Source organism: Stigmatopora nigra, chromosome 6, assembly GCF_051989575.1.
Source record: "Stigmatopora nigra isolate UIUO_SnigA chromosome 6, RoL_Snig_1.1, whole genome shotgun sequence".
Taxonomy (NCBI): Eukaryota; Metazoa; Chordata; class Actinopteri; order Syngnathiformes; family Syngnathidae; genus Stigmatopora; species Stigmatopora nigra.
In genome coordinates, this window is record NC_135513.1 from 10941210 (window position 1) to 10962514 (window position 21305).

The window sequence follows — 21305 nt, forward strand, 5'->3', positions numbered from 1 at the left end:
AGCACCTATTTAATAAACAAGTTTTGGGGACATTTAATCGTTGCGTTAATTAGTTGCGGTAGTCGTTCAATGTCACTGAAATGTAATTGTTCACTGCCATCCCTCCCAGTCAAAATGGATTGGACACCAGTGATTTGAGTACTGCTCCCCTAATTGATATGTGTAAACCGAAGCACAAAACTCTCTTTTTAAAGTTATCTTTAAGGACATTCTTAATTATTGGCTGTCAAGCTGCCATGAAACACTTCACCTGTTTTATTGTTATTATACTTTAGAATGTTTTCTTTGTTTAAATTATTTAAGTTGCCGTTTATGTTACACATACTTTGAAATTGTCTTTGAAACTACAGTGTAAATATTTATTCTGGAACTGCAGGTCCCTATTATTTCATGCTTCAAAGATGAAATGCAAAATATTGTTTTGAAGGGGGGGGGGGCAAAAAGCATCTTTGTATATAAGCATTTCTTTGACGCAAACACATGCACGCCACATAAAGGACCAAAGAAGATGAAAAGTGTGAAATGTAAGTGACATGTATCTACCTACATAAGGCCTATTTTCATCATCATATAATATAAAAGGACCAAAGAATTACAAAGACTTTTCTAAGATGAAACATGATGTTAATATTTCATTCAGTTAGAAAAAAAACATTATAAAATTGCTCATAATAAATGAATGATAAATAAAAAAATAACTTGCAAAAAATGGCCCACGATGGAGGACTATTAGTGCAAGTGATGAGGTGCTGAAATTCATGTTGGCTGTAAACAGACCACCGTGTTAACACCAGTATCACTTGACACATTGCATGTGTATGTGTGTGTGTGTGTGTGTGTGTGTGTGTGTGTGTGTGTGTGTGTGTGTGTGTGTGTGTGTGTGTGTGTGTGTGTGTGTGTGTGTGTGTGTGTGTGTGTGTGTGTATGTGTGTATGTTTAACTGGCCTGCCTTGACCATTGAGAAACTCTGAAGTCAGTGACCCTGTAAAATTACTGAACAAACAAACCCCCAATCACTTTATTAAACATGATTCAAATGTATATGTTATTTGAATAGAAAATGATGTTTTTATCCTGAAGGCGAAAACTAAACAGCTCCACTTAATTATTTTGCTAGCAAGCTAACTAGTGAAAAATAACTGATTTTTTTCTGTTGTTGTATTCAAAGACAGACTGAAACCGGTTAGATTTTGCAATTTTTAGTTACATAAGTCATTCAATTAGATGATGATATAATATGGCTCTTTTGTTCCTTCTGAAATTCATTTTTCGCGAATAGATGTCAAATTTATTTCAATTGGGAGGGATGCCGGAAAATCCAGTTGCAATGGATTGGACTGTGCACACTGTCAATGGCAATCACATATTTAATATAGGATGGATGGGATTATTTTATCACTAGGTATTGATAGAAAAATGGATAGCTGCTTTATTAATTTTTAAGGGGAAATTCATATTGTATCTCAGATCTCAAAGATTTGATGGGCATGACGGTTTAAAGGTCTTTGGTCAAAAAGTGGGCGTTTTACAAACTCATTTATTTAAAGGATGCCTTTTAAGCACAATGTAAAGATTCTGATGTTCCTTTGGTTTCTGTGTAGTCCAAAGGGTGAGCCTCCCAAGCCACGCCCATTAAACGTGAAGCAACCAATAGAAAGATGCCGTGAGGAAAGTTCTCCTTATATGGAGAGGGGCTGCAGCACGAGTGCCTTTAAAAAGCAGCGGTCCATCACTTCGACGTCACAGTCAACTTCTTGATTCCCGACTCAGCATACGCTAGTCTTTTCAACGCACGGCTTCCTCAGCGTTTACCAGATCTCCTCAAGGTAAGAACAGCATTTTATTTACACTGTCCTTTATTTCCATCTAAACGTGGCTTTTAATGCGCTGACATGACGCCGGTTTGACGTGTTACACCCCCATTTGAATTGATAATGGTTTTGAACCGGCGTGCTCATGCTAAAGCTAATTGAGTTTGTGACGCCGGCTTTTTGACGTGAATACGTCCGTTGAATCGAGGAGCTCATGACGGAGACCCCCGCAACCCCCCACCCAGGCACACTCCTCTTTTAAGCAGACTCTTTGAAGGCTTTGACCGTCAGCGGCCCCGCCCGCATCCCTTTAGCACGCGAGCATCTCCCCGACGGTGACTCGGTTGCCAGACGGATTACAACAAGTGGATTAACTCAGCGGTCACCCCCGAAGTAAATCTGCTAGTTAACAATTAGCGTTGATCTTAGTCTCTTGCTTTCAGTCAATTAGTCGGTTTTTACTTCATATTTTTTTGTCTCTTTCCCTTTACTAAGGTGAGTTAAGATTTGTATTTCTTCGGTTATTTTTTCCATTACTAGATGTGAAATCATAACTGATATTAAATTTAATGACTTGACTAGTTATATTAATCTTTTATTCTTATTTTAAATGTTTAATTTCTAACCCTTCTACTTCATTCATTAAAGCTAGTATTGTGAGCCCATGAATGTAATCTATCAGATTTTAGTTTTTCATTTGCTCCATGATGTGGTTTTACGATCAACTGTCTGAATGGCTGTCTTTTTCCTTATATGGTCATGACTGGACCCCCACAGCCTTTTTTAAAGGGGGTTTAACGCCACTGCGACACCCAGTGGAAGTTGACTTTGTGCTGCAGATGTACCTCAACTAGCTTTTGAGCTCACGGCTCTCCTATTTTTCTCTCTTTCAGAACAATGGAAGAAGAAATTGCTGCCCTTGTTGTGGACAATGGATCCGGAATGTGCAAAGCTGGCTTTGCTGGCGATGATGCCCCCCGTGCTGTCTTCCCCTCCATTGTGGGACGCCCCAGGCATCAGGTATGTTAAAATTATGCAATGTTAAATGATTCATTTTTTCCCTAATGTCCTTTTCTTGTGGTTTTAGGGTGTGATGGTCGGCATGGGCCAGAAGGACTCGTACGTGGGTGATGAGGCTCAGAGCAAGAGAGGTATCCTGACCCTCAAATACCCAATTGAGCACGGCATTGTCACCAACTGGGATGATATGGAGAAGATCTGGCACCACACCTTTTACAACGAATTGCGTGTGGCCCCTGAGGAGCACCCCGTTCTTCTTACCGAGGCTCCCCTCAACCCCAAGGCTAACCGCGAGAAGATGACCCAGGTATGAAAACTCTCCTCCCAATCCATATGCTCATTTTTCCAGCATTTTATTTCTTCCCGGCTCAGAGGTACATCTTCCTCAAACTTTCAGGTTTCCACTTTCCTGAGTACGCTCTCCTTTTCTTCAGGGTTGTCAGGTTTCTTGTGTATCTGGATAGCATACAGCATGGTCTTAATGGAATTCTCATTACTTGGCTTGTAAACTAACATAATTAAAACATTCTTTAAATATAAAAGAGTAAAATAAAATCAGGCTAATGTTTTGCGTAGTTCTGAGGAAAATGCATTCCTATTTTTAAGGTGAACTGCATGGTGTTGCTGGTGGACTTTCCTAGCTTTGTGTGTGACTTAATTTTTTTCCGACTGTAATGTCCTTATTGAATGTTTTCTCTTTTTTTTTGTCCAGATTATGTTCGAGACCTTCAACACCCCTGCCATGTACGTGGCCATCCAGGCTGTCCTGTCCTTGTACGCTTCCGGCCGCACCACCGGCATCGTGATGGACTCCGGGGACGGCGTCACCCACACTGTGCCCATCTACGAGGGTTATGCCCTGCCCCACGCCATCCTTAGGCTGGACCTGGCTGGACGCGACCTCACCGATTACCTCATGAAGATCCTGACAGAGCGTGGCTACAGCTTCACCACCACCGGTCAGTGCAGAGTTGACATTAACATTTTTTTTTTACCAGCTATGAGTACATTCTGACAAATGTTTTTCTTTTTGCCAATGCAGCCGAACGTGAGATCGTGCGTGACATCAAGGAAAAGCTTTGCTACGTTGGTCTGGACTTTGAGCAGGAGATGGGCACTGCTGCCTCCTCTTCCTCTCTGGAGAAGAGCTACGAGTTGCCCGACGGTCAGATCATCACCATCGGCAATGAGCGCTTCCGTTGCCCTGAGGCGCTTTTCCAACCTTCCTTCTTGGGTATGTTGCTAGCCACCCTCTGAACACTTAAGAAAAAAATCTTTGGCCAAACCATACACTGATGACTGCCTCCTCTCCTCAGGCATGGAGTCATGCGGCATCCACGAGACCACCTTCAACAGCATCATGAAGTGCGACGTGGACATCCGTAAGGACCTGTACGCCAATACCGTGCTGTCTGGAGGCACCACCATGTACCCTGGCATCGCTGACCGCATGCAGAAGGAGATTACCTCCCTGGCTCCCACCACCATGAAGATTAAGGTAATTATTGGAGAACACAAACAACATGGTGTCTTCCAGTTTCTTTTTGCGTGGCTCAAGTGAATAACACTTTTGCATCTGCAGATCATCGCTCCCCCCGAGAGGAAATACTCCGTGTGGATCGGCGGCTCCATTTTGGCCTCCCTGTCCACCTTCCAGCAGATGTGGATCAGCAAGCAAGAGTATGATGAGTCTGGCCCCAGCATCGTCCACAGGAAGTGCTTCTAAGACTGTTGGGTGCACTTTCCCCTCCTCTCCCATCTTCCCCCTCATGAACACACTGCTGCCAACCCTAACAAGTGGCTCCGATCAACACTGTATGCTGAGCCTGCAGCACCTCGGCCCTTTTCTTTCCTGTCATCACTGAGGAGCTCTGCAGGAAGTCCAGAGCATCCAAATCCCACTCCCCCTCCACAGGCAGTGTGAATGTGAGGAATTTGTGTGTTTAGTTTTCTCTTTCACCACCTTTATTTGCCTCTATGAAGGTTTCCAACTTGTGCTGCTGGGCTTTCCTCTCGCCCACCAGCAGGCCTGTTAGTATTGCTTTATGTAAATTATGTTTTGTTTTTGTACTTTCAGCCTTAAGATATTTGCTCCAGTTTGTCAATATGCAAAAATGCTACTTTGTTAAGGTGGTTATAGAAAGGTTTGTACAAGAGGCTGAACTTCCTCTGGTTACATAAGAATCAATAAAGTGCACATGTCTGAGATCTCATTTAAGTTGTCTTGTTTCACAACTCCCTTCATTTCATGCAAATCATACTTGGTAAATGCACATTCTAATTAAGTTGGTGATGGAATGCAGTTTTAAGTTTGATATCTTAATCCTAATATGATAGGCCTATTGCAAAAGTGCATTTTTTTATTGTGTAAAAATAACGAGTTAAAGTTTTGTTTTTAACTAATGCTATTTCAAGCCTTCTTTATTTAGAGAATAATCATTTAATAAAATATGGACTTGAGCCATTGTAGTTTGAACTCCAGACTGGATGTGGGAAAAATGGTGAATGTATCTTTTCAACCTGATTTGATGTTCAGGGATAATATAATAAAGTAACTTCAATTGTCACCAAAATGTGTATTGATTAAAAAACTTCTTACTGTTCATAATAGAAAACATTTGTAAAGCGAAAATTAGACTAAAATATCTGTTGCTGCATTTCTCCAGTGAGAGATGCATTACTATGACAACCATCTACGTCATCAGCGTTCGACTTTTTTAGTCTGAAGAAGCATGATGGGGCGTTCCGGGAATTTGGAACTAAAGTCGAGAGCCGCCACCTCGATCTCTCCGTAACCATTTCCACCTCAATGGAGCCGCAGCAAGAGTTGCATGTGTTACGGGGAGTTACTCTGCGTTTTCTGACAGCTCAGGATCCTCACGGACAACTTTAAAGCAAAGCAGTGTAACCGTTTTCAAATGTGTGCAAAAGGTAAGACATAACTTCAACTGAACCTAAACACCTAGCGTTCCTTAGGCACAGGTTTATTCCGCTAGTAACATTGGATCTTAATTCCTCTCACTTAAACTACTATTGCTTTCTAAACTGTATTTGCAACACGTCACTTTTTAGTGCCTTATTGGAATGAAGTGCAATGGGGCTGGGGATGTACTGCCCTGCGACGAGCAACTGAGATCCACACTCTACTGCGATGACAAGGACAACGTAAGCGAAATTTATTCATTATTTTTCCTTACCGTTTATCCTCAAGGGTCGCGGGGGGTGCTGAAGCCTATCCCAGCTAACTCCGGGCACCAGGTGGGGACACCTTGAATTAGTGGCTAGCCAATCCCAGGACACATGGATATACTTAATTCACATGAAATGTCAAAATTCATGAATGTATGTTTATGAATGAATTTATGTAGGAATTAAATGAGTTTTAAGAACAATGAAAGAAGGTAGCTTCCACCAGGCTTTAACCCCATTGTAATCATTATTGTGGTGTAAGATGATAAAATTACTATATATTTTTTGTTTCATTTTAATGTTATGCTTCCTCTCCTAGCTTCGTAAAAAGTTGGCCAAGCTTCGGCAGGAGTATCTCAAGACTGCTCAAAAGCTAAAGGTATGTGCAACACCATTGTTCAGTTGTATGTTGACCTTAAAAGTAATATAGCATGCAATTATGCATTTAAAAAGAATAACAAAACCTTTACATGTACTTATTTGTAGCGTGCCGAGCTATTGGCGGCAGCCCAGAAACATGCCAAGAATCAAGTCACTCCATATCAGGGTCAGGCAGACCAAGAGGAATTGCCCAAATCTTCATTTGGTGGAGGTATGGGTAGAATAAGAGCTGAATATCCTGCTGTTAGAAGTTTGTTGATCAGAAATGAAAAGTACAAGCCAATTTAATGCAAACATCGTCATCTCTGGTCAGGTCCTGCCGTCTCCAGCTGCAGTGACACGGTCTGGACTCCCCTCCCGTCCACACCCGAACAGGAACATCACGACTCAACTTGCGCTTCCAGAGACAGCCCAGCATTGCGGCTGCGCTCCCGGCGCAGCCGCATACGTTTGCAGACCCGTGGCGAAGAAGGCGAAAAGTCGCAAGGAGAGGCCACTTTTCCGGATAAAAGTCAAAGTGTTGAATCCCCGTCACCCTCGCTGCTTCTTTCCCACTGGAGCATTCCGACACTCAAGGATGCGAGCCAAGAGGGGAAAATAGAAGCCGACGTGCCAGTTTATGGAACGGTAAACGAGAATGGCGCTGGTGAAGTAGACGAAGGACACGTAACAACTGAAGAAAAGAGTTGTGAAAATTTGCTAAATGAGGTACAAGGCCAAAATGATGTCACCATGATGAAACTAGCATAATATTACATTGTTTACCAATTTATTTCTTTATAGTCAGGAAAATCCTGGGCTACCTCTACTTTTGTTGTCTTAAATTGACTGAAAAATGTATCATCTGATTTTACTTTCTTTTTATTATTTCTTTTAAAGCCCCATTGTTCCAGTGTTGAGGGACAAGACCACAAGAGCTTGTTGGAAACCTGCACCATAGTGGAAGGACTACCTTTTCCTGCTGAATACTATGTCCGGACCACCAGACGCATGACTCTCGAGCGCAGTCAGCCGGATCTAAGGGGCGTCATCCACACACAGCTGTCCTCGGGGCGTCCTCGTCGGAAAAAAGCCAGCCCACCCTGTTCCGTTGTGCAGTCAGATCCGATATCTGGCAGTGAGACCCTTACAGACTCTGTTATGAACCAGAGAGTGACTTGTCCGGGAAGGGGACGGAAAAGTAGAAAGGGCCGACGTAGGGCTAGCCCTCGAGTACAGAGACCTTCTGCATCCTGTGAATTTTCTCCCCTTGAAGTGGATTCTACAAAATCCTACCCAACCCCAGGAGAGGTTGATGCACAACCACTACAATCACAGAAAGTCTTCCCCATCTTTCAGAAGATGGCCAAGCCCACCTTGATGAATTCAGGTCAGACTCGTTCGGAAAGCCAGATGAATGAAAGGAAGGTTTGCTTTTCTAAAAATAAGCATACTATTTAAATGATGGATCTTATAATGCAGTTTGAAAAATACTATCTTCAACAAACATGTTTCTCTTACTCCTCCTGGATACAATTTGCTAATATGTTTCTTTTCAAATGTGACTTTGCAGGTTCTGAGGGCAGGCATTCCTTCCTCTTTCCCAGTCCCAAACTCTCCCCAACGTCACAACCTCCTATCCCTATAAAGAAAATCCAGGCAGACCTCCATCAAGACTTCTACCTCCCAGATGACCAGTTTGCATCTCTAAAGCTCATCAAACTCCGCCAAGTTACTGCAGAATCAGGGATGGAACCTTTCCTGTCATCGTCCCACAACACGGGTACCATCCAGCCTCTTACCAGAACTCCTGCAACCGCTCTCAAGGCTCCACTCAGTCTCGCACCTAGTCCTGAAAAATCCTCCAACCAATCTAAGGGGGATCAGAAACAGAAGTGTGAAGACCTCCAACAAGAAGTTCTTCCCGGCCCTGATCGGCCCCCCGATGATGACAAAAACCTTTTGAACAATTTTCCCAAAGAAATCCTATATAGGGACAGCGTCAACTCTCATCTACGACTGAGCCCCCCAGTGGCCTCTGCCCCTTTGCACCTGCCCCCATCTACGCTTCACACCAACCCAGTTCTACCCAAAGTGGGGCCCACCCCCCACGCCTCGTCACCAATTCCCACCATTGCTATCCCACCCTGTCTTAGTCTTCCAACGCCGCTTAGCTCCTGCAAACAGGCTCTTACCCCGCCAACCTTGTCCCCCTACACTTCCTCCCCTCAAAACGTGGCTGCCCCGACAGCGGACCCTCCCATCTTGGTGCCGGTGGACGACCACAAAAGATGTACACTAAAGGTAAAAAACCTGTTTAAATGGATTGGAGAGCCATTAAAGTCATTGGCAGTGAATGAATAAAAACATGACACTGGCTATGCTTTGAAATAAATGTGTTCAGGTCCCAGCTGGAGGTTCTCTGGTAGACGCGTGCTGCCTGTCGGACCCAGTTGGCCAATTGTGCATCGCCGCGGCAGGAAGGTGGGCGGTCTGTTTGTGGCATCGGGACTCGTCATCGTACGCTTGGAGCCTACGACACACGTGGGCCTTCAATAAAGTGAGTGTGTCAGCATTGTATTTTCCACACATTAAAGCACACCTTCAATGATGATGAGTCAGAGACTTGGAGAAATGATGCCACTTTTTTGTTATTTGTCCATGCAGCCCTTGATCAACGTTTTTCCTATCTCGGATGCCTCCGGCCTCATGTGTGTGACACTCGGTCAACTGGAGGTCAAAGAAGTGAGGTAAGTAAACAACAACCCAATTGGTCACATTTTTTTTCCCATTTCTTCCATCTTTTCAAACATTTTTTTCCACATTTGCGTGTGATTCAGGGTATTGTCATGCTGTGGTGGTGAACCCACGTTGCTTCTTGACGGTAGCATCCAGTTGGCTGTGGGGGTGGCCAAATCCAGGGTTGTCACCTCCTCTAACTCCTCACATGGTTGTTTGCAGCAGGTTTTCACGCTCTCAAAGGATGGCAGGTATGGCTGAATGGTATATTAATACATTTTCATATTATATGTTTTCAAACAACTCATATTGGTGTGCTTTTTTTCCCTTAGTACATTCTGCTGTCTCCCTCTCTGCTCACCTGGCAGTTGTGTGAGGGCACTGGCCCCAGTGGATGCACTCCCCGATGCTCTGGTCGGGACCAATGAGGGAGGACAACTCTTTGTCTGGTAGGATAAAGACCTGCCTCGTCATCATTAGGTGCATCATCAGTTTGGATTCAAATATGTTTATAATATTTGTGCATTTGTTTGCTTTCAGGAATTTAGGAAATGGACACTTGTTGCAGAAAATCAATCTTGATGGTTGTTTATCAAACTCATCCTGTTTAAGAGCATTCTCCTGCAATGTAAGTTTACATCGAAATACAGCAAGTAAACACTCAAGATTTTTGTCTTTTTGGCTAATTGCATTTTTCCTGTCTCTATTTTGCCCCCAGGGTTTGTTGTTAGTCCTGCTGCAGCATCTGTCTATATGCTCCTTCCCAAATGATGAAAATGGCACTAAAGATAAAATGTCATCTGAGCAAGAAAAAGAGGAGTCGCCGCCACTCTTTTCCTTGGTTGCGCTGAATCCTCTTAGCGGAAAAAGTGTCATGGCGACCCGTCTGCTGCCACCTGCATCATGGTCAGGAAGGTGAGCTGATGTTTAGGCATGCTGGTTTTTTTTGGATGTCAGTTCTGAGGTGCTTTTTCTGAACAAATAACTTAAATATTCTGGCAGGTGTTCTGTGAATGTCGAATTATAGATTGCAAGAATTTCCAATTTAAGTATTTTTGCTGTCTTTTCTAACCGCAGGATCTCTGAGGCAAGCGCCAGCAACGTGGCGGTCGTGGGTTTGAATCACAACGGTGGCGTTTGTGTTTGGCCGTTGAGGCGCCAGTGCAAAGCCTTCATGGTGACGGATCTAGCCTCGGACGGGGAGGGATGGCAGCTGGCTCATTGGGCGGACGGAGGTGACACACTACTGACCGGCCATCATAATGGTGATGTCACCTTGCACTTTGAGCTCAACACATAAGATCCTTTTATGTGATTTTAAAGAATACCCAGTTTAAAGGGTTTAAAGCGTCAGACTCACATTTGCACTCAAATGGCGCTTTAAGTTAACTACTGTACACTTTTATGACTATCCCCTGACTTCAATCTTTATGTTGTTGTAAAAAAAACGTTGTAACTTGAATTAAACTTTGTGAATTTTGTAAACTCTTTGGTTTTTCTCATTTTAATTTTTGATTTCCTTTTACATTATCCCAATTCATTTCAGTGAGACAGTTTCAGCTTGATTTATTTCCTTTGATTTCAAAGGTAAATTAGTAAACATAAATACAAAGGAGTTTTCAGCTTTTTAATTTTCTATGTGTTTATTAATATACAAATACGATCATTGCCACGAATTGTTTTAAAACTGTTTGGGTACACGTCCACGTCCATGAACTCCGTTTCCCTTGAATGTCCTCAATTCATCCAATCAGATTTCATCATTGTCCTTACGCTGTCGTTCATTGGCTCAGTTTCCTAAAGGTCCCCATGATGCACCACAGAACCGCCTTCAAATTCAAACCAGCCCATCCAATCACAACGCGTCTCTAGTTCCCGACAGCTTTTTAAATTTGTTTCTGCCACTGTTGTCACAAGCTCGAGCGACTGCAAATCAACTAGTCGAGCATTTTCCACCTTGGTTGTGCTATTTGAACTCTTAATCTTTTACCACTCGTTTTAAATGCGAGTATATTGTGCTGGCTCCAAATTTCATCCAACCGTGGTGAGTTTTTAGGCATATTTTGGCGTGTTTTTTTTAACCGTCTATTCGAAAAATTTCCTGAAACTTAACACGAAGCAGGTTCCCGAGGCAAAATGAGTGCGCCAACCGCCAAGCCGCAGCAATCGGCGGCCAAACACAACCCAGCAGCCGCAGGATCTTCGGGATCTGCACCGCTAAAGGAGATCCCCGAAGTTCTGGTGGACACGCGGACCAACCGGCGTTACACGCGCGGTCGTTTCCTGGGCAAGGGAGGCTTCGCCAAATGCTACGAGATCACGGACATGGAGAGCCAGGAGGTGTTCGCCGGCAAGATCGTGCCCAAATCGCTCATCATCAAGCCGCACCAACGCGAGAAAATGACATCGGAGATCGCCATCCATAAGGCCTTGGACCACATCAACGTCGTTGGCTTTCGGGGCTTCTTCCAGGACGACGACTTCGTCTTCGTGGTGCTGGAGCTCTGCAAAAGGAGGGTAAGTATAGTTGTAAACTGTCCTCTAGTCCTGAGTAAAGTGATACCTCGAGATACGAATGAGTCGAGATCAGTGACAGCAAACTTTTTCTACCCATGAATTGGACGCATATCGCTGTCATTGGCAGTCAGCAACATCGCAATATAATGCACTTTCAAAATCTTGTTTGTGTGACGTAAACTGTATTGACCCCTTAAAGGGCAAGTGACTAATCCATAAAGATCTAGCATCCACATTTATGGACATTATTTTGCAGCATGTAGGCCTCCAATATGATTTGTTGTCATTTATCATTGAATATGAATAGTGTGAATAAAAACAAAATTTAAAACTTTAAAAAAGTAGAAATACAATATCTAGTGATAGCCCCACTCTGAGTTTTATAGTGCTATCGTCAATGATAGTGAGTGTGTTACATTTTTTATTTTTTTTCCTACCAGTCGCTACTAGAACTACACAAGCGTCGTAAGGCGGTGACAGAGCCTGAGGCGCGCTATTATATGATGCAGCTGCTCAGGGGTGTCCAGTACCTGCACAAAAACTGCATCATCCACAGAGACCTCAAACTAGGCAACATCTTCCTCAACGACGAAATGGACGTCAAAATTGGTAAGGGTCGCAAAACGGAAGAAAAAAATGACTATTTTGCATGTGATTGGAAAAAAACGAGCAATGCACATCTCTTTAGGCGACTTCGGCCTGGCTACTAAGATTGAGTATGATGGTGAGAGGAAGAAGACTTTGTGTGGGACGCCAAACTACATTGCACCAGAGGTTCTGTGCAAGAAAGGACACAGCTATGAAGTGGACGTGTGGTCGCTTGGATGCATACTGTAAGTGTTGCAGCATGAATTAATATGGCTCTGCAATATGGACCAAAGATTGTTTTTCCTCAATCGATTTTTGATGTAAGTCACACAAAAATTAAATATGGCAAAATTGGTGGCAATGGTGATTCTAAAACGGAGGACAGAAATTCTATCAGATGATAACACCTAATCCATTCATTCGAAATGCTCTGAATTTGACTTCTGCAAGTGTTTCATACTAAAAATGTTTTGTTTTAGGTACACACTCCTCGTAGGCAAGCCGCCATTCGAGACCACATGCCTTAAGGAGACCTACAACCGTATTAAGAAGAACAGCTACTCCATCCCTTTGGTAAGGCGCCTCTTTCGCTTCATCACATGGCTGAATGTGGTCTGACATTGGCTGTCTTTACTTGGTCCATGTGTAAAAGTAGAGCTTCAATATGATTATTTTTTAATTTTGTCTTTTAACCTCCTCTTCCGCTTTCCTAATTAGCACGTACACCCGGCGGCGACAACCCTCATCAAGCGCATGCTGCACGCAGACCCCGAGAAGCGGCCGACCATCGGCGAGATGTTGGCGGACGACTTCTTCACATCCGGCTACACCCCAGCCCGCCTTCCCACCACCTGCCTCACCGTGCCTCCCCGCTTCTCCATCGCGCCATCCACTTTAGCCGAGATGCGCCGGCCCCTCGCTGCCCTAGGCAACAATGGTGTGTGCTCCATTCTGCTGATTTTTTATTAAAATGATATATTGTAAGTAAAAAAAAAATGGTATCATGGTCGCTGATCATGTTTTTTTGTTTTAGGGTATCTGGACAACAAGGAAGAACAAATACCAAAGTAAGTTAATTGAACGCAGTCACAGTTGTTTCTAAATTGTTGAAAAGCTCAAGCTGTTAAGTGTACTGAAGTTAAAAGTGAAAGCAAAGGACTGATGAGGTTGTTGTTTTTTTTAGAGAAACGGAACCGGCCGAGAACAATCTGAAAGACTTGGTGCAGCAGCTCAACACCATCATCGCTGCCAAACCAGCGGCGAGAACTCTCATCCGTCAAGGTGACACTAATCTCTGGGTGCATGCTTCGCCCATTTTTCGGCATCACGGACCCTCATTTTTACCTTTTTGGCTGTAGAGGAAGCCGAGGACCCTGCCTGCATTCCCATTTTTTGGATCAGCAAATGGGTAGACTACTCGGACAAATATGGATTAGGTAGGAATCGCAAACACCAGCTTCTGCTTTGTTTTTTAAACCGTTATTTTAGACTGTTATTCTGTGTCATTTTATTGAGGAAAAACCTGAAGCAAATGTCCAACTCAAAACAAATTACTAACTAGTATGTGATTTCTTTGCAGGGTACCAGCTGTGCGACAACAGCGTAGGCGTTTTGTTCAACGACTATACCCGTCTGATCATGTACGCCGACGGTGACAGCCTGCAATACATCAACAAGAAGGACGAGGAATCCTACATGAGCACCGCCACCTTCCCACCTGCACTCAACAAGAAGGTCATTTAATATTCCCATGATTTCTACTTTGTATTCTTTGTTTGTTTTTTGCTCCTGTTGTTCAACTTCTGGATCTGGCCACAGATCACCCTGCTTAAATATTTTCGCAACTACATGAGCGAGCACCTGCTGAAGGCCGGCGCCAACATGGCACGCCGTGAAGGCGACGAGTTGGCGCGGCTACCCTATCTGTCGCTCTGGTTCCGTACTAAAAGCGCCATTGTGCTGCACTTAAGCAATGGCACCGTGCAGATCAACTTCTTCCAGGTTAGACTGCATTCTTTCAGGGTGAAGCCGCATTCTTATTAACGACCCTGCCATTTTTTTCATGGGCCTTTCAGGATCACACCAAGCTGATCTTGTGCCCCTTAATGTCGGCCGTGACCTACATCGACGAGCGACGGAACTTCCGCACGTACAAGCTGTCCCTGCTGGAGGAGTTTGGTTGTTCCTCGGAGCTCTTTAGCCGAATGCGTTATGCCAAACTTATGGTTGAGAGGTTGGTGGAGAATGATAAGGGCGCTTTGGCCTAAGCTGACTTTTCATGCTTTACTTGTAGATTGATCAATCAGTAAATCTTATTAATGTTTTTTCTTTGTTTTATACAGTTTAAGCGTACCCCTTAAAGAAATGTTTTCCTTCTTCTGTTCTTGTGAAATAAAGTTTTGTCAGTGTAAGACGATCACATGTTTCTCAATTTGATGAAACTAAGGTGAGCCCCACTGCTAAAAGACAATCATTCATTAGCCGTATATTTATTAATAGGCAAAATCCATGTCAAAGTACAACAATATTTTCCCAAAATAGATTCAGAAGTGCATTGTGGAAACATTTCAATGTACTATATCTATTAAGCTTGCTGTCAAAAGCAGAAACAACTCCCAAGAGTCAATAATTTAAAATGCACCAAAAACAAAAAAAAAACTACAGTGAATCTAAGGCAATTTAATGTTACTATGTCATTGGAATTGTTTTGTTGAATATGACAATCTGAAAATTCCATGTAGTCCACAGGTTGGGGATTGCTGTGGGCATTTCAGGTAGGTTACAATAGGTAAAAACATTTAAATATTAGCTTACAAAATATTTACCAGTAGGCCCAAAATATTGTACAGGACTTTTATGTTAGGAAGGGTAATGTACATTGTACACTACATTTACATTTTCCAAGGGTCTTTGGGGGATTTATACATTGGCAGAAAAAAAAATGAAATCTTACATCCCTACTTAGCGGAAATTCACTTGGTACGGGTTTTTATAGAACAAATTAACCGCGTAAATCGAGGGAATACTGTATTCTGCTAACAGTAACACAAGAAAATGTACCAGTCTTGATCTGCCTACTAAAGCGAAGTTAAATCTTAATGTGCGCGTCAGAGCTTATTTGAATCACCTATTTATTCATTCCTTTTCCGTACTGCAAGGTGCACCGTCATAAGTTGCTGAAGATCTCTTGTTTCTTATGCCAGTCCATATGGGGTGCCCTCTTTTTGTAGCGTCTACCAAGAACCCTTTGCTTTGCTTCAGCAGCTGTTGGACTCAAACGCAGGCCACTGTCCATGAATGGGTCCAAAACCCTTCTGTCATCTTCATCAGGCACCTTGATAACACACAAAAGAAACGTAACATTCATTTACATAGCTGTGGGGGTACAGGATATTGTATAGATACTCATTTTTGCATTTAAAATGAATAAGAACAATGTTTTTCCATTGTGATATGCCATTTTAAGGTTGTTTTTTTTTCTTTATTTTGATTTTTACTGTATTTATATTACCTGGAAACTCATATCAGAGCTACTGAGCTCTGATTGTGTGGTTGAGCCAGTTGAGGACTGCGATGCACAGCTACCATTGGTCCTGGGTTTGGGGGACATGCTGGTGATTGCGGCATCTGACAGCGTTACATGGACAATCGGCGCATCAGTGGACGTAGGAGATGGTGTGGACGAGGCAACTTCCACAGCTGATTCATCCACATAGACCTGTGAAAATGAATATCAAGATTTCTGCATTCTGGTAAGCAGAACATTAATTATGTCCATATGTTTTGGAAAAGCCTATTTTAAGATTTTAACGTATGCCATACACAAATAACCATCTTTTTAGGAATATCTCTTGAATGAAATGTGTAAAAATGTTGGGATTACAGATGTTTATCAATCTTTTTTAACATAATATTCTCTTTATGGTCAGAAAAAAGAGAATTTTGAGCATATACGTGGCGTGCTGTTGGCGTGATCCCCAATCTGGTGAAAAGTTCATCTGTCTTCTGGTCGACGACGAGTAGTTGAACTTCTCGCTCTTCTGCTTTTATAAGCGCCACCACTTCGAAGTGTCTCAGGTGGGTAATATTCACTCCGTTGACCTGTGATAAAGAAGACACGCACATTTGAGAAGTAGGACGGAATGAAGCTAATGACAAAACACAGAGATTAGAAAGAAGTAGACGTTATCCAACATAGCCAGCGGGAGACATGTCTCACCTCTCGAGAGGAAAAAAACCCACATTTTAACTTGTAATTTGAGTAAGAGGAAGTCTGTTTTTCCTTTATCCCTTAACACCATATGATATTTCCTTGGCTTGTGACATTACAGTTAAAAACAATCAAGTTGTTCTCAATTTCAACAATTTTGACCTTTTAACCCTGTTAACTTCCTCTCACTTCCAGTCCAAACAGTTTAAATCCAGCTAATCTTCTTTAATCCATTTACCATGAAAACTAGTACACAGACTTGATTAATCGGAGAGTCTGATCTTGACATTTGTTGGGAATGCGGGTCACACCCGTGACAACGTACGCGTACCTCCACTAGTCGATCTCCTGGACGGATGTCGGCTCTCTCCGCGGGTGAATGCGGGTCTACCGAACGGACAAACTGCCCACACTTTGCTTTGTTCCCATGCAGGTTGAAGCCGTAGCCATTTTCCCCCTTCACTAGATGACAAAGGCGGGGAAGATGCTCATTTGACGATTCTGGAGATGCTTCAATCTGTAGCTGTTTAAAAAAAATCACAAAAACATCATCCCAGGTTCGAGCATTCCTTTTTGCATATACTTGCTGCACTGATGTGGTGTTTTTTTGTGTGTTCTGGTTTCCCTTCACACGTCCCAATAACATTGTTTTATACATTTTATAGTCTTTTTTTTATTATTACTATAAATACAGCCATTTGCTTAGAGACTGACTGTACTGCTTATTTTATTAGCTCACCTGAGTTGACTCAAAAAGTAGTTTAGGGATAAACAGGTGAGTTGCACGGACATGTGTTTATTGTTGATTAGAAAATACAGTAAAATGTGCAACAGTAATTCCTTAACTGAATTTAATGGGTGTTCGTTTATGGGAAATATACAACACTATTGTTTTATATTCTATAATAGGTGTAAAATACTAGCAAATTAAAGTCACCCTTTTTAGATAAATTAGTTACTTGGCAAAATTTGGTAATTTAAACAGAAAACTGTTTTATATGAATAGATGCACATGAGTGGGGTAGAACTAATTATATATATTATTAAAAATAGACATTCGTTACTCGGAAATTAATAATTAAAGATGTCATACAATAAAAAACAATCAGACATTGATTCACTAGCATTAAATAACATTTTGTAATGAATTAAATGACAAGTGGAGTGTAAGCTTTAAGTTATGACAGGAGCGTCCACAGGTTATGTCACAACTGTCACTCAAGTCTGAAATATCAACATATAGGCACCAACACATTTACTTATGTAACTATTAATGCTCCTTGCATAACCCAAAGGACGTCAATGGTAGTGTCTGTGGTTCATTTCTATCGTTATCCATACATTTTAATGGTCACGGTTGACGTTCTGGGAAGGCGATGGATGGAATATTTTCGAAATAGATTGTTAGTATATAGAAGTTAAATTGGTGTCAAAAAAATCATACAAAAATGTTTCTATTCTGATGGAGTTGTGGGAGATGAAATATGTGCACGTAGTGTCTATGTGTGACCTATCCAGAATAGCTGTGAAGACAAGGACCTTTATTTGGGTGTCTGCTCACATCACGCAACAATGAAATCTTGTCTGCGTTTGCATGATGGAGAAATGTCACCTAGGACACCATCAAAGCTAAAAAAAGACATACATTTATATTGTTAAAGGAGAGCGTTGCCATTTTTATTAAATGAGTGCCAAATGCTAAAATAGCCCAGAGATTACCAGACCTGTAAAAATAGAGAATGTATTTCTTCATTTGCTCAGCATGTATAGATATACCAATATCTAATTGGGATTTATTTCATGGTTAATGCAATTTGCATTGCGTTTATACTTTATTAATTCCTAGCAAGAATGTGAAAGCAAAGCATATCCACCACTTAAATGCTGCCACTATTTACCCTGACTTCTGCTAAACACAAGTCAGTTTGATTTGAGCCAAGGTCCTGACAATTGAGCTCCCCTTTGTTTGAAGCCCAAACACAGACTTTTGACAAAATGTCCCTAAGTCGGCTAAATTCAAGACGTCACTCAATCTGCGTATGTCAGCTAATGGAAAATTTCCACTCTGTGTCAAGTCTAATAATTTCCACTTTATTCATAATCATGAACCTGGGCCTTCTTATATCTACACACTAATTCAGGTGTAGACAAGGAGATCCAAATTTTAAATCCGCATAAAAAGTTCCAATTTGCCAAAGTATTTTTTAAATATAATTTATTCTTTGTTTTCAAACTGCCCTGATGAATTCGAGTGTTTTTTTAAATAGAGAATAAAAATAAGAGAAAAATGAGACCTAGACATACAAAATATGATTAAAAAGCTGTAAATTATTTTGGCCGGGAGCCGCATGTGGCTTGATAGCCACTAAGTGAAACAGTGCATAGATGGTGTAACATCACACCACTTTAAATTCTGATTACAATAATAAAAATTAGTTAATAGATGAATAGACGCACCAACTTTTTGTGGCATAGGAAATATTCGGGTAAATTTGAAATAGCTGTTTTACCATCCAAACAATGCAAGACTAAAATGACCACACCTTGGAGAACACTACCTTGTAAACAAATATTCCACTGACTCAACAGCTTTCGAGGGACACCATGTAACATAGGCCAGGAGAAAAGTTGCATTGTGTGACTGAGAATATGAGAGCATGTTTTCCCCCTGTCCTCTCAACTGTTTGCTCTTTACTATTGATGGTCACCATCACCTTAAGACCTTTCAACAAACCCGTCAGACACTCTGCCATTACTTTTGGAATAAATCCAGCCGTTACCTCAGCTAAGTGCTCAAATCCAGATTATAATGCTCGTCAGACGTCAGGTTCAGGGGTGTGTAATCAAGGAAAGACGGCTCTCAATACTGGTTGAGAAGCCAAGACTAGACTACATCTTTAATCTAAAATTAAGTTATTTTTTAAATTGAATTCTAGAAAAAAATTGGGGTATATTCTTCCTTTTTGTACCCCATGCTTGCGAATAATCACATTTTATTTATATATAGATTATTTTCCTTCTATTGAACAATTTTCTGATGTTTTGGACAACATTTCCCATTCAAATATACCAATATGAGCTTTCTTAGACAATTTATATCATTTTTATAACTTTTTCTTTGATAAAACAAAACATTTTGGCGCTTAAAAACCGACAAAAAGTCCTTTAACCCTCACTCATCTTTTGTTTACTTTTGAAAAGCTATTTCTTCAAGATAGACGGCACCTAAGATTCTCTAAATATTAATAAATAGCACAATGCTATCTACATAAAATGTTTTAGTATCCATTGCATCCTAACTGCTTTAATTTTGGCAAAAATGTGCTTTAGGCAGTCAAATTCTTAACATAGTCCGAGTGCAGTCATTTTAAGGTAAATATATATAATGACTGCTACTTTTGAGTATAGTCCATAAATTCCCAGTGAGCAATTGGTGCACCCCAAAATTTATTACACTATTTATTCCTCTTTTCTGTATAGAATACCTTTTTTTAGGGTCAAGTGCTTTTAATGGTCACATCAAATGTCAGCGTGCTTACCTCTACTTCTGTCACGATACTTGACGTCATCGACGACCTCTTTACTTTGTCTCGTGGATTGAAAAGGGAGTTTGTAGAAAGAAGCGTGGAGTCGTGTTTCCAGGACTTGGGTGAAAGTCCCCTGGGTAAAGGGGAAGTTGATGGCGTGGCCATGGGCGAGGGCCGTAGAGAGAGGGTCCCCATTTCGATGGCTAGATCTTCAGTACAAGACAGGCCGCAGCTACGGAGGTAGTCTTCCGTGTTACGGTCCACTACCAGAAGTCTGGTGCGGTGGGGTACTTCTCGGATACGCTCCACCACCTGCGCAGGGTAGATATCAGTCTAGATTAGGGCCAAATAGGATTTTATAATAGTATTTTTAATGTTGAAGTTGGGAAAGGATTATCTGGTTGTTTGTATCCTTGGCAAATTTAATGGATATGATAGTTTTGGGCTGTGACACATATTTGAATGAAAAGTTTTTTTTAACTGAGGGAAAATTCATTAACTTTTGTTGTCAGATATGGTGCATTTTTCAAGCATAATATGAGGATTGGAGTTTAATTTGGTATTATTTAGAACTAATGCAATTGTGATTGGTTTTATGAGGATTTCTGGATCTTGGTTGTATCTTAGGAGGTTTCAATCATATCCATGCATTGCATATTCTGCATAGCCAACCTATCTGTAAATAACACACTTTTAACATGACACCTTAACATGAAGTACCATCTCCTCTTCCTCCTCCTCAGGCTAAGCAAAAGTAGTCCAACAGGTAGATTTATTGTTTGTACCTCACCCCAAATAAGGCCAAGTCCACTTGATAGTTAAAAAAATAAAAGCAAAAAAGCAAAAAGCAACTCACCTGATGATGACTATCATCCTCCACATTCTCCCCATTCACCTCCACCACTCGATCCCCGGGTCTCAACCCGGCCATGTCGGCCGATGATCTGGGTTCCACTTTCCGTATGAACTGCCCACCTTTACTCTTCTCACCGTGCAAGTGGAAACCATATCCTTGCTCAGTTTTGACCAGGTAGCATACCCTGGGTCTCAGATCAGACTCCATTCCACCAGTCCAAAAAAAATTCAACAAGTTCAGGACAATAAATAGGTGAGTGGGGGTCACGGATCTATTTGCCCAAAACGAGTGACAGGATCCCGTCCCATCGCGCAGGTCAAATCCGGATAGCAAGGCAGCAAATGGGGTTGAAAATCAGGGACGGGGAAGTACACTTGGTCCATGGGAGGGTATTATCAGAGATCAGAGATTACAGGGCTGCTTCTCGCAGGTAATTCTTAATTGTTCGTGTCACTGGGGCGTTCTTTCCTGTCTGAGGCTCACAGGAG

General features: G+C 41.8%; 4 protein-coding genes across 4 annotated transcripts; 3 read left to right on the forward strand and 1 right to left on the reverse strand.

The window, feature by feature from the left end:
- Positions 1–1666: 1666 nt before the first annotated feature.
- Positions 1667–5044, forward strand: actb1 (actin, beta 1). Its single transcript, XM_077719963.1, has 7 exons — positions 1667–1826; positions 2705–2831; positions 2899–3138; positions 3544–3790; positions 3874–4065; positions 4148–4329; positions 4414–5044. Exons 2-7 carry the CDS (start codon positions 2709–2711, stop codon positions 4555–4557), a joined length of 1128 nt encoding a protein of 375 aa, XP_077576089.1. The 5' UTR covers positions 1667–1826; positions 2705–2708; the 3' UTR covers positions 4558–5044.
- A 512-nt stretch (positions 5045–5556) lies between these two features.
- palb2 (partner and localizer of BRCA2) lies at positions 5557–10604 on the forward strand. Its single transcript, XM_077718496.1, has 14 exons — positions 5557–5762; positions 5904–5996; positions 6340–6399; positions 6507–6612; positions 6715–7109; positions 7281–7770; positions 7954–8684; positions 8785–8940; positions 9048–9130; positions 9221–9370; positions 9452–9568; positions 9660–9747; positions 9838–10034; positions 10197–10604. The coding sequence occupies exons 2-14, from the start codon at positions 5916–5918 to the stop codon at positions 10417–10419; spliced, it is 2877 nt and encodes a 958-aa protein (XP_077574622.1). The 5' UTR covers positions 5557–5762; positions 5904–5915; the 3' UTR covers positions 10420–10604.
- A 363-nt stretch (positions 10605–10967) lies between these two features.
- Positions 10968–14640, forward strand: plk1 (polo-like kinase 1 (Drosophila)). Its single transcript, XM_077719735.1, has 10 exons — positions 10968–11636; positions 12077–12245; positions 12325–12469; positions 12704–12797; positions 12942–13177; positions 13381–13505; positions 13583–13660; positions 13804–13958; positions 14043–14225; positions 14300–14640. The coding sequence occupies exons 1-10, from the start codon at positions 11256–11258 to the stop codon at positions 14489–14491; spliced, it is 1758 nt and encodes a 585-aa protein (XP_077575861.1). The 5' UTR covers positions 10968–11255; the 3' UTR covers positions 14492–14640.
- A 362-nt stretch (positions 14641–15002) lies between these two features.
- nherf2 (NHERF family PDZ scaffold protein 2) lies at positions 15003–21283 on the reverse strand. The gene is made up of 6 exons (XM_077718199.1): positions 20818–21283; positions 19974–20273; positions 16766–16957; positions 16179–16325; positions 15736–15942; positions 15003–15558 (listed from the first exon to the last, which is right to left on the reverse strand). The coding sequence occupies exons 1-6, from the start codon at positions 21022–21024 to the stop codon at positions 15391–15393; spliced, it is 1221 nt and encodes a 406-aa protein (XP_077574325.1). The 5' UTR covers positions 21025–21283; the 3' UTR covers positions 15003–15390.
- Between the last annotated feature and the right edge of the window lie 22 nt (positions 21284–21305).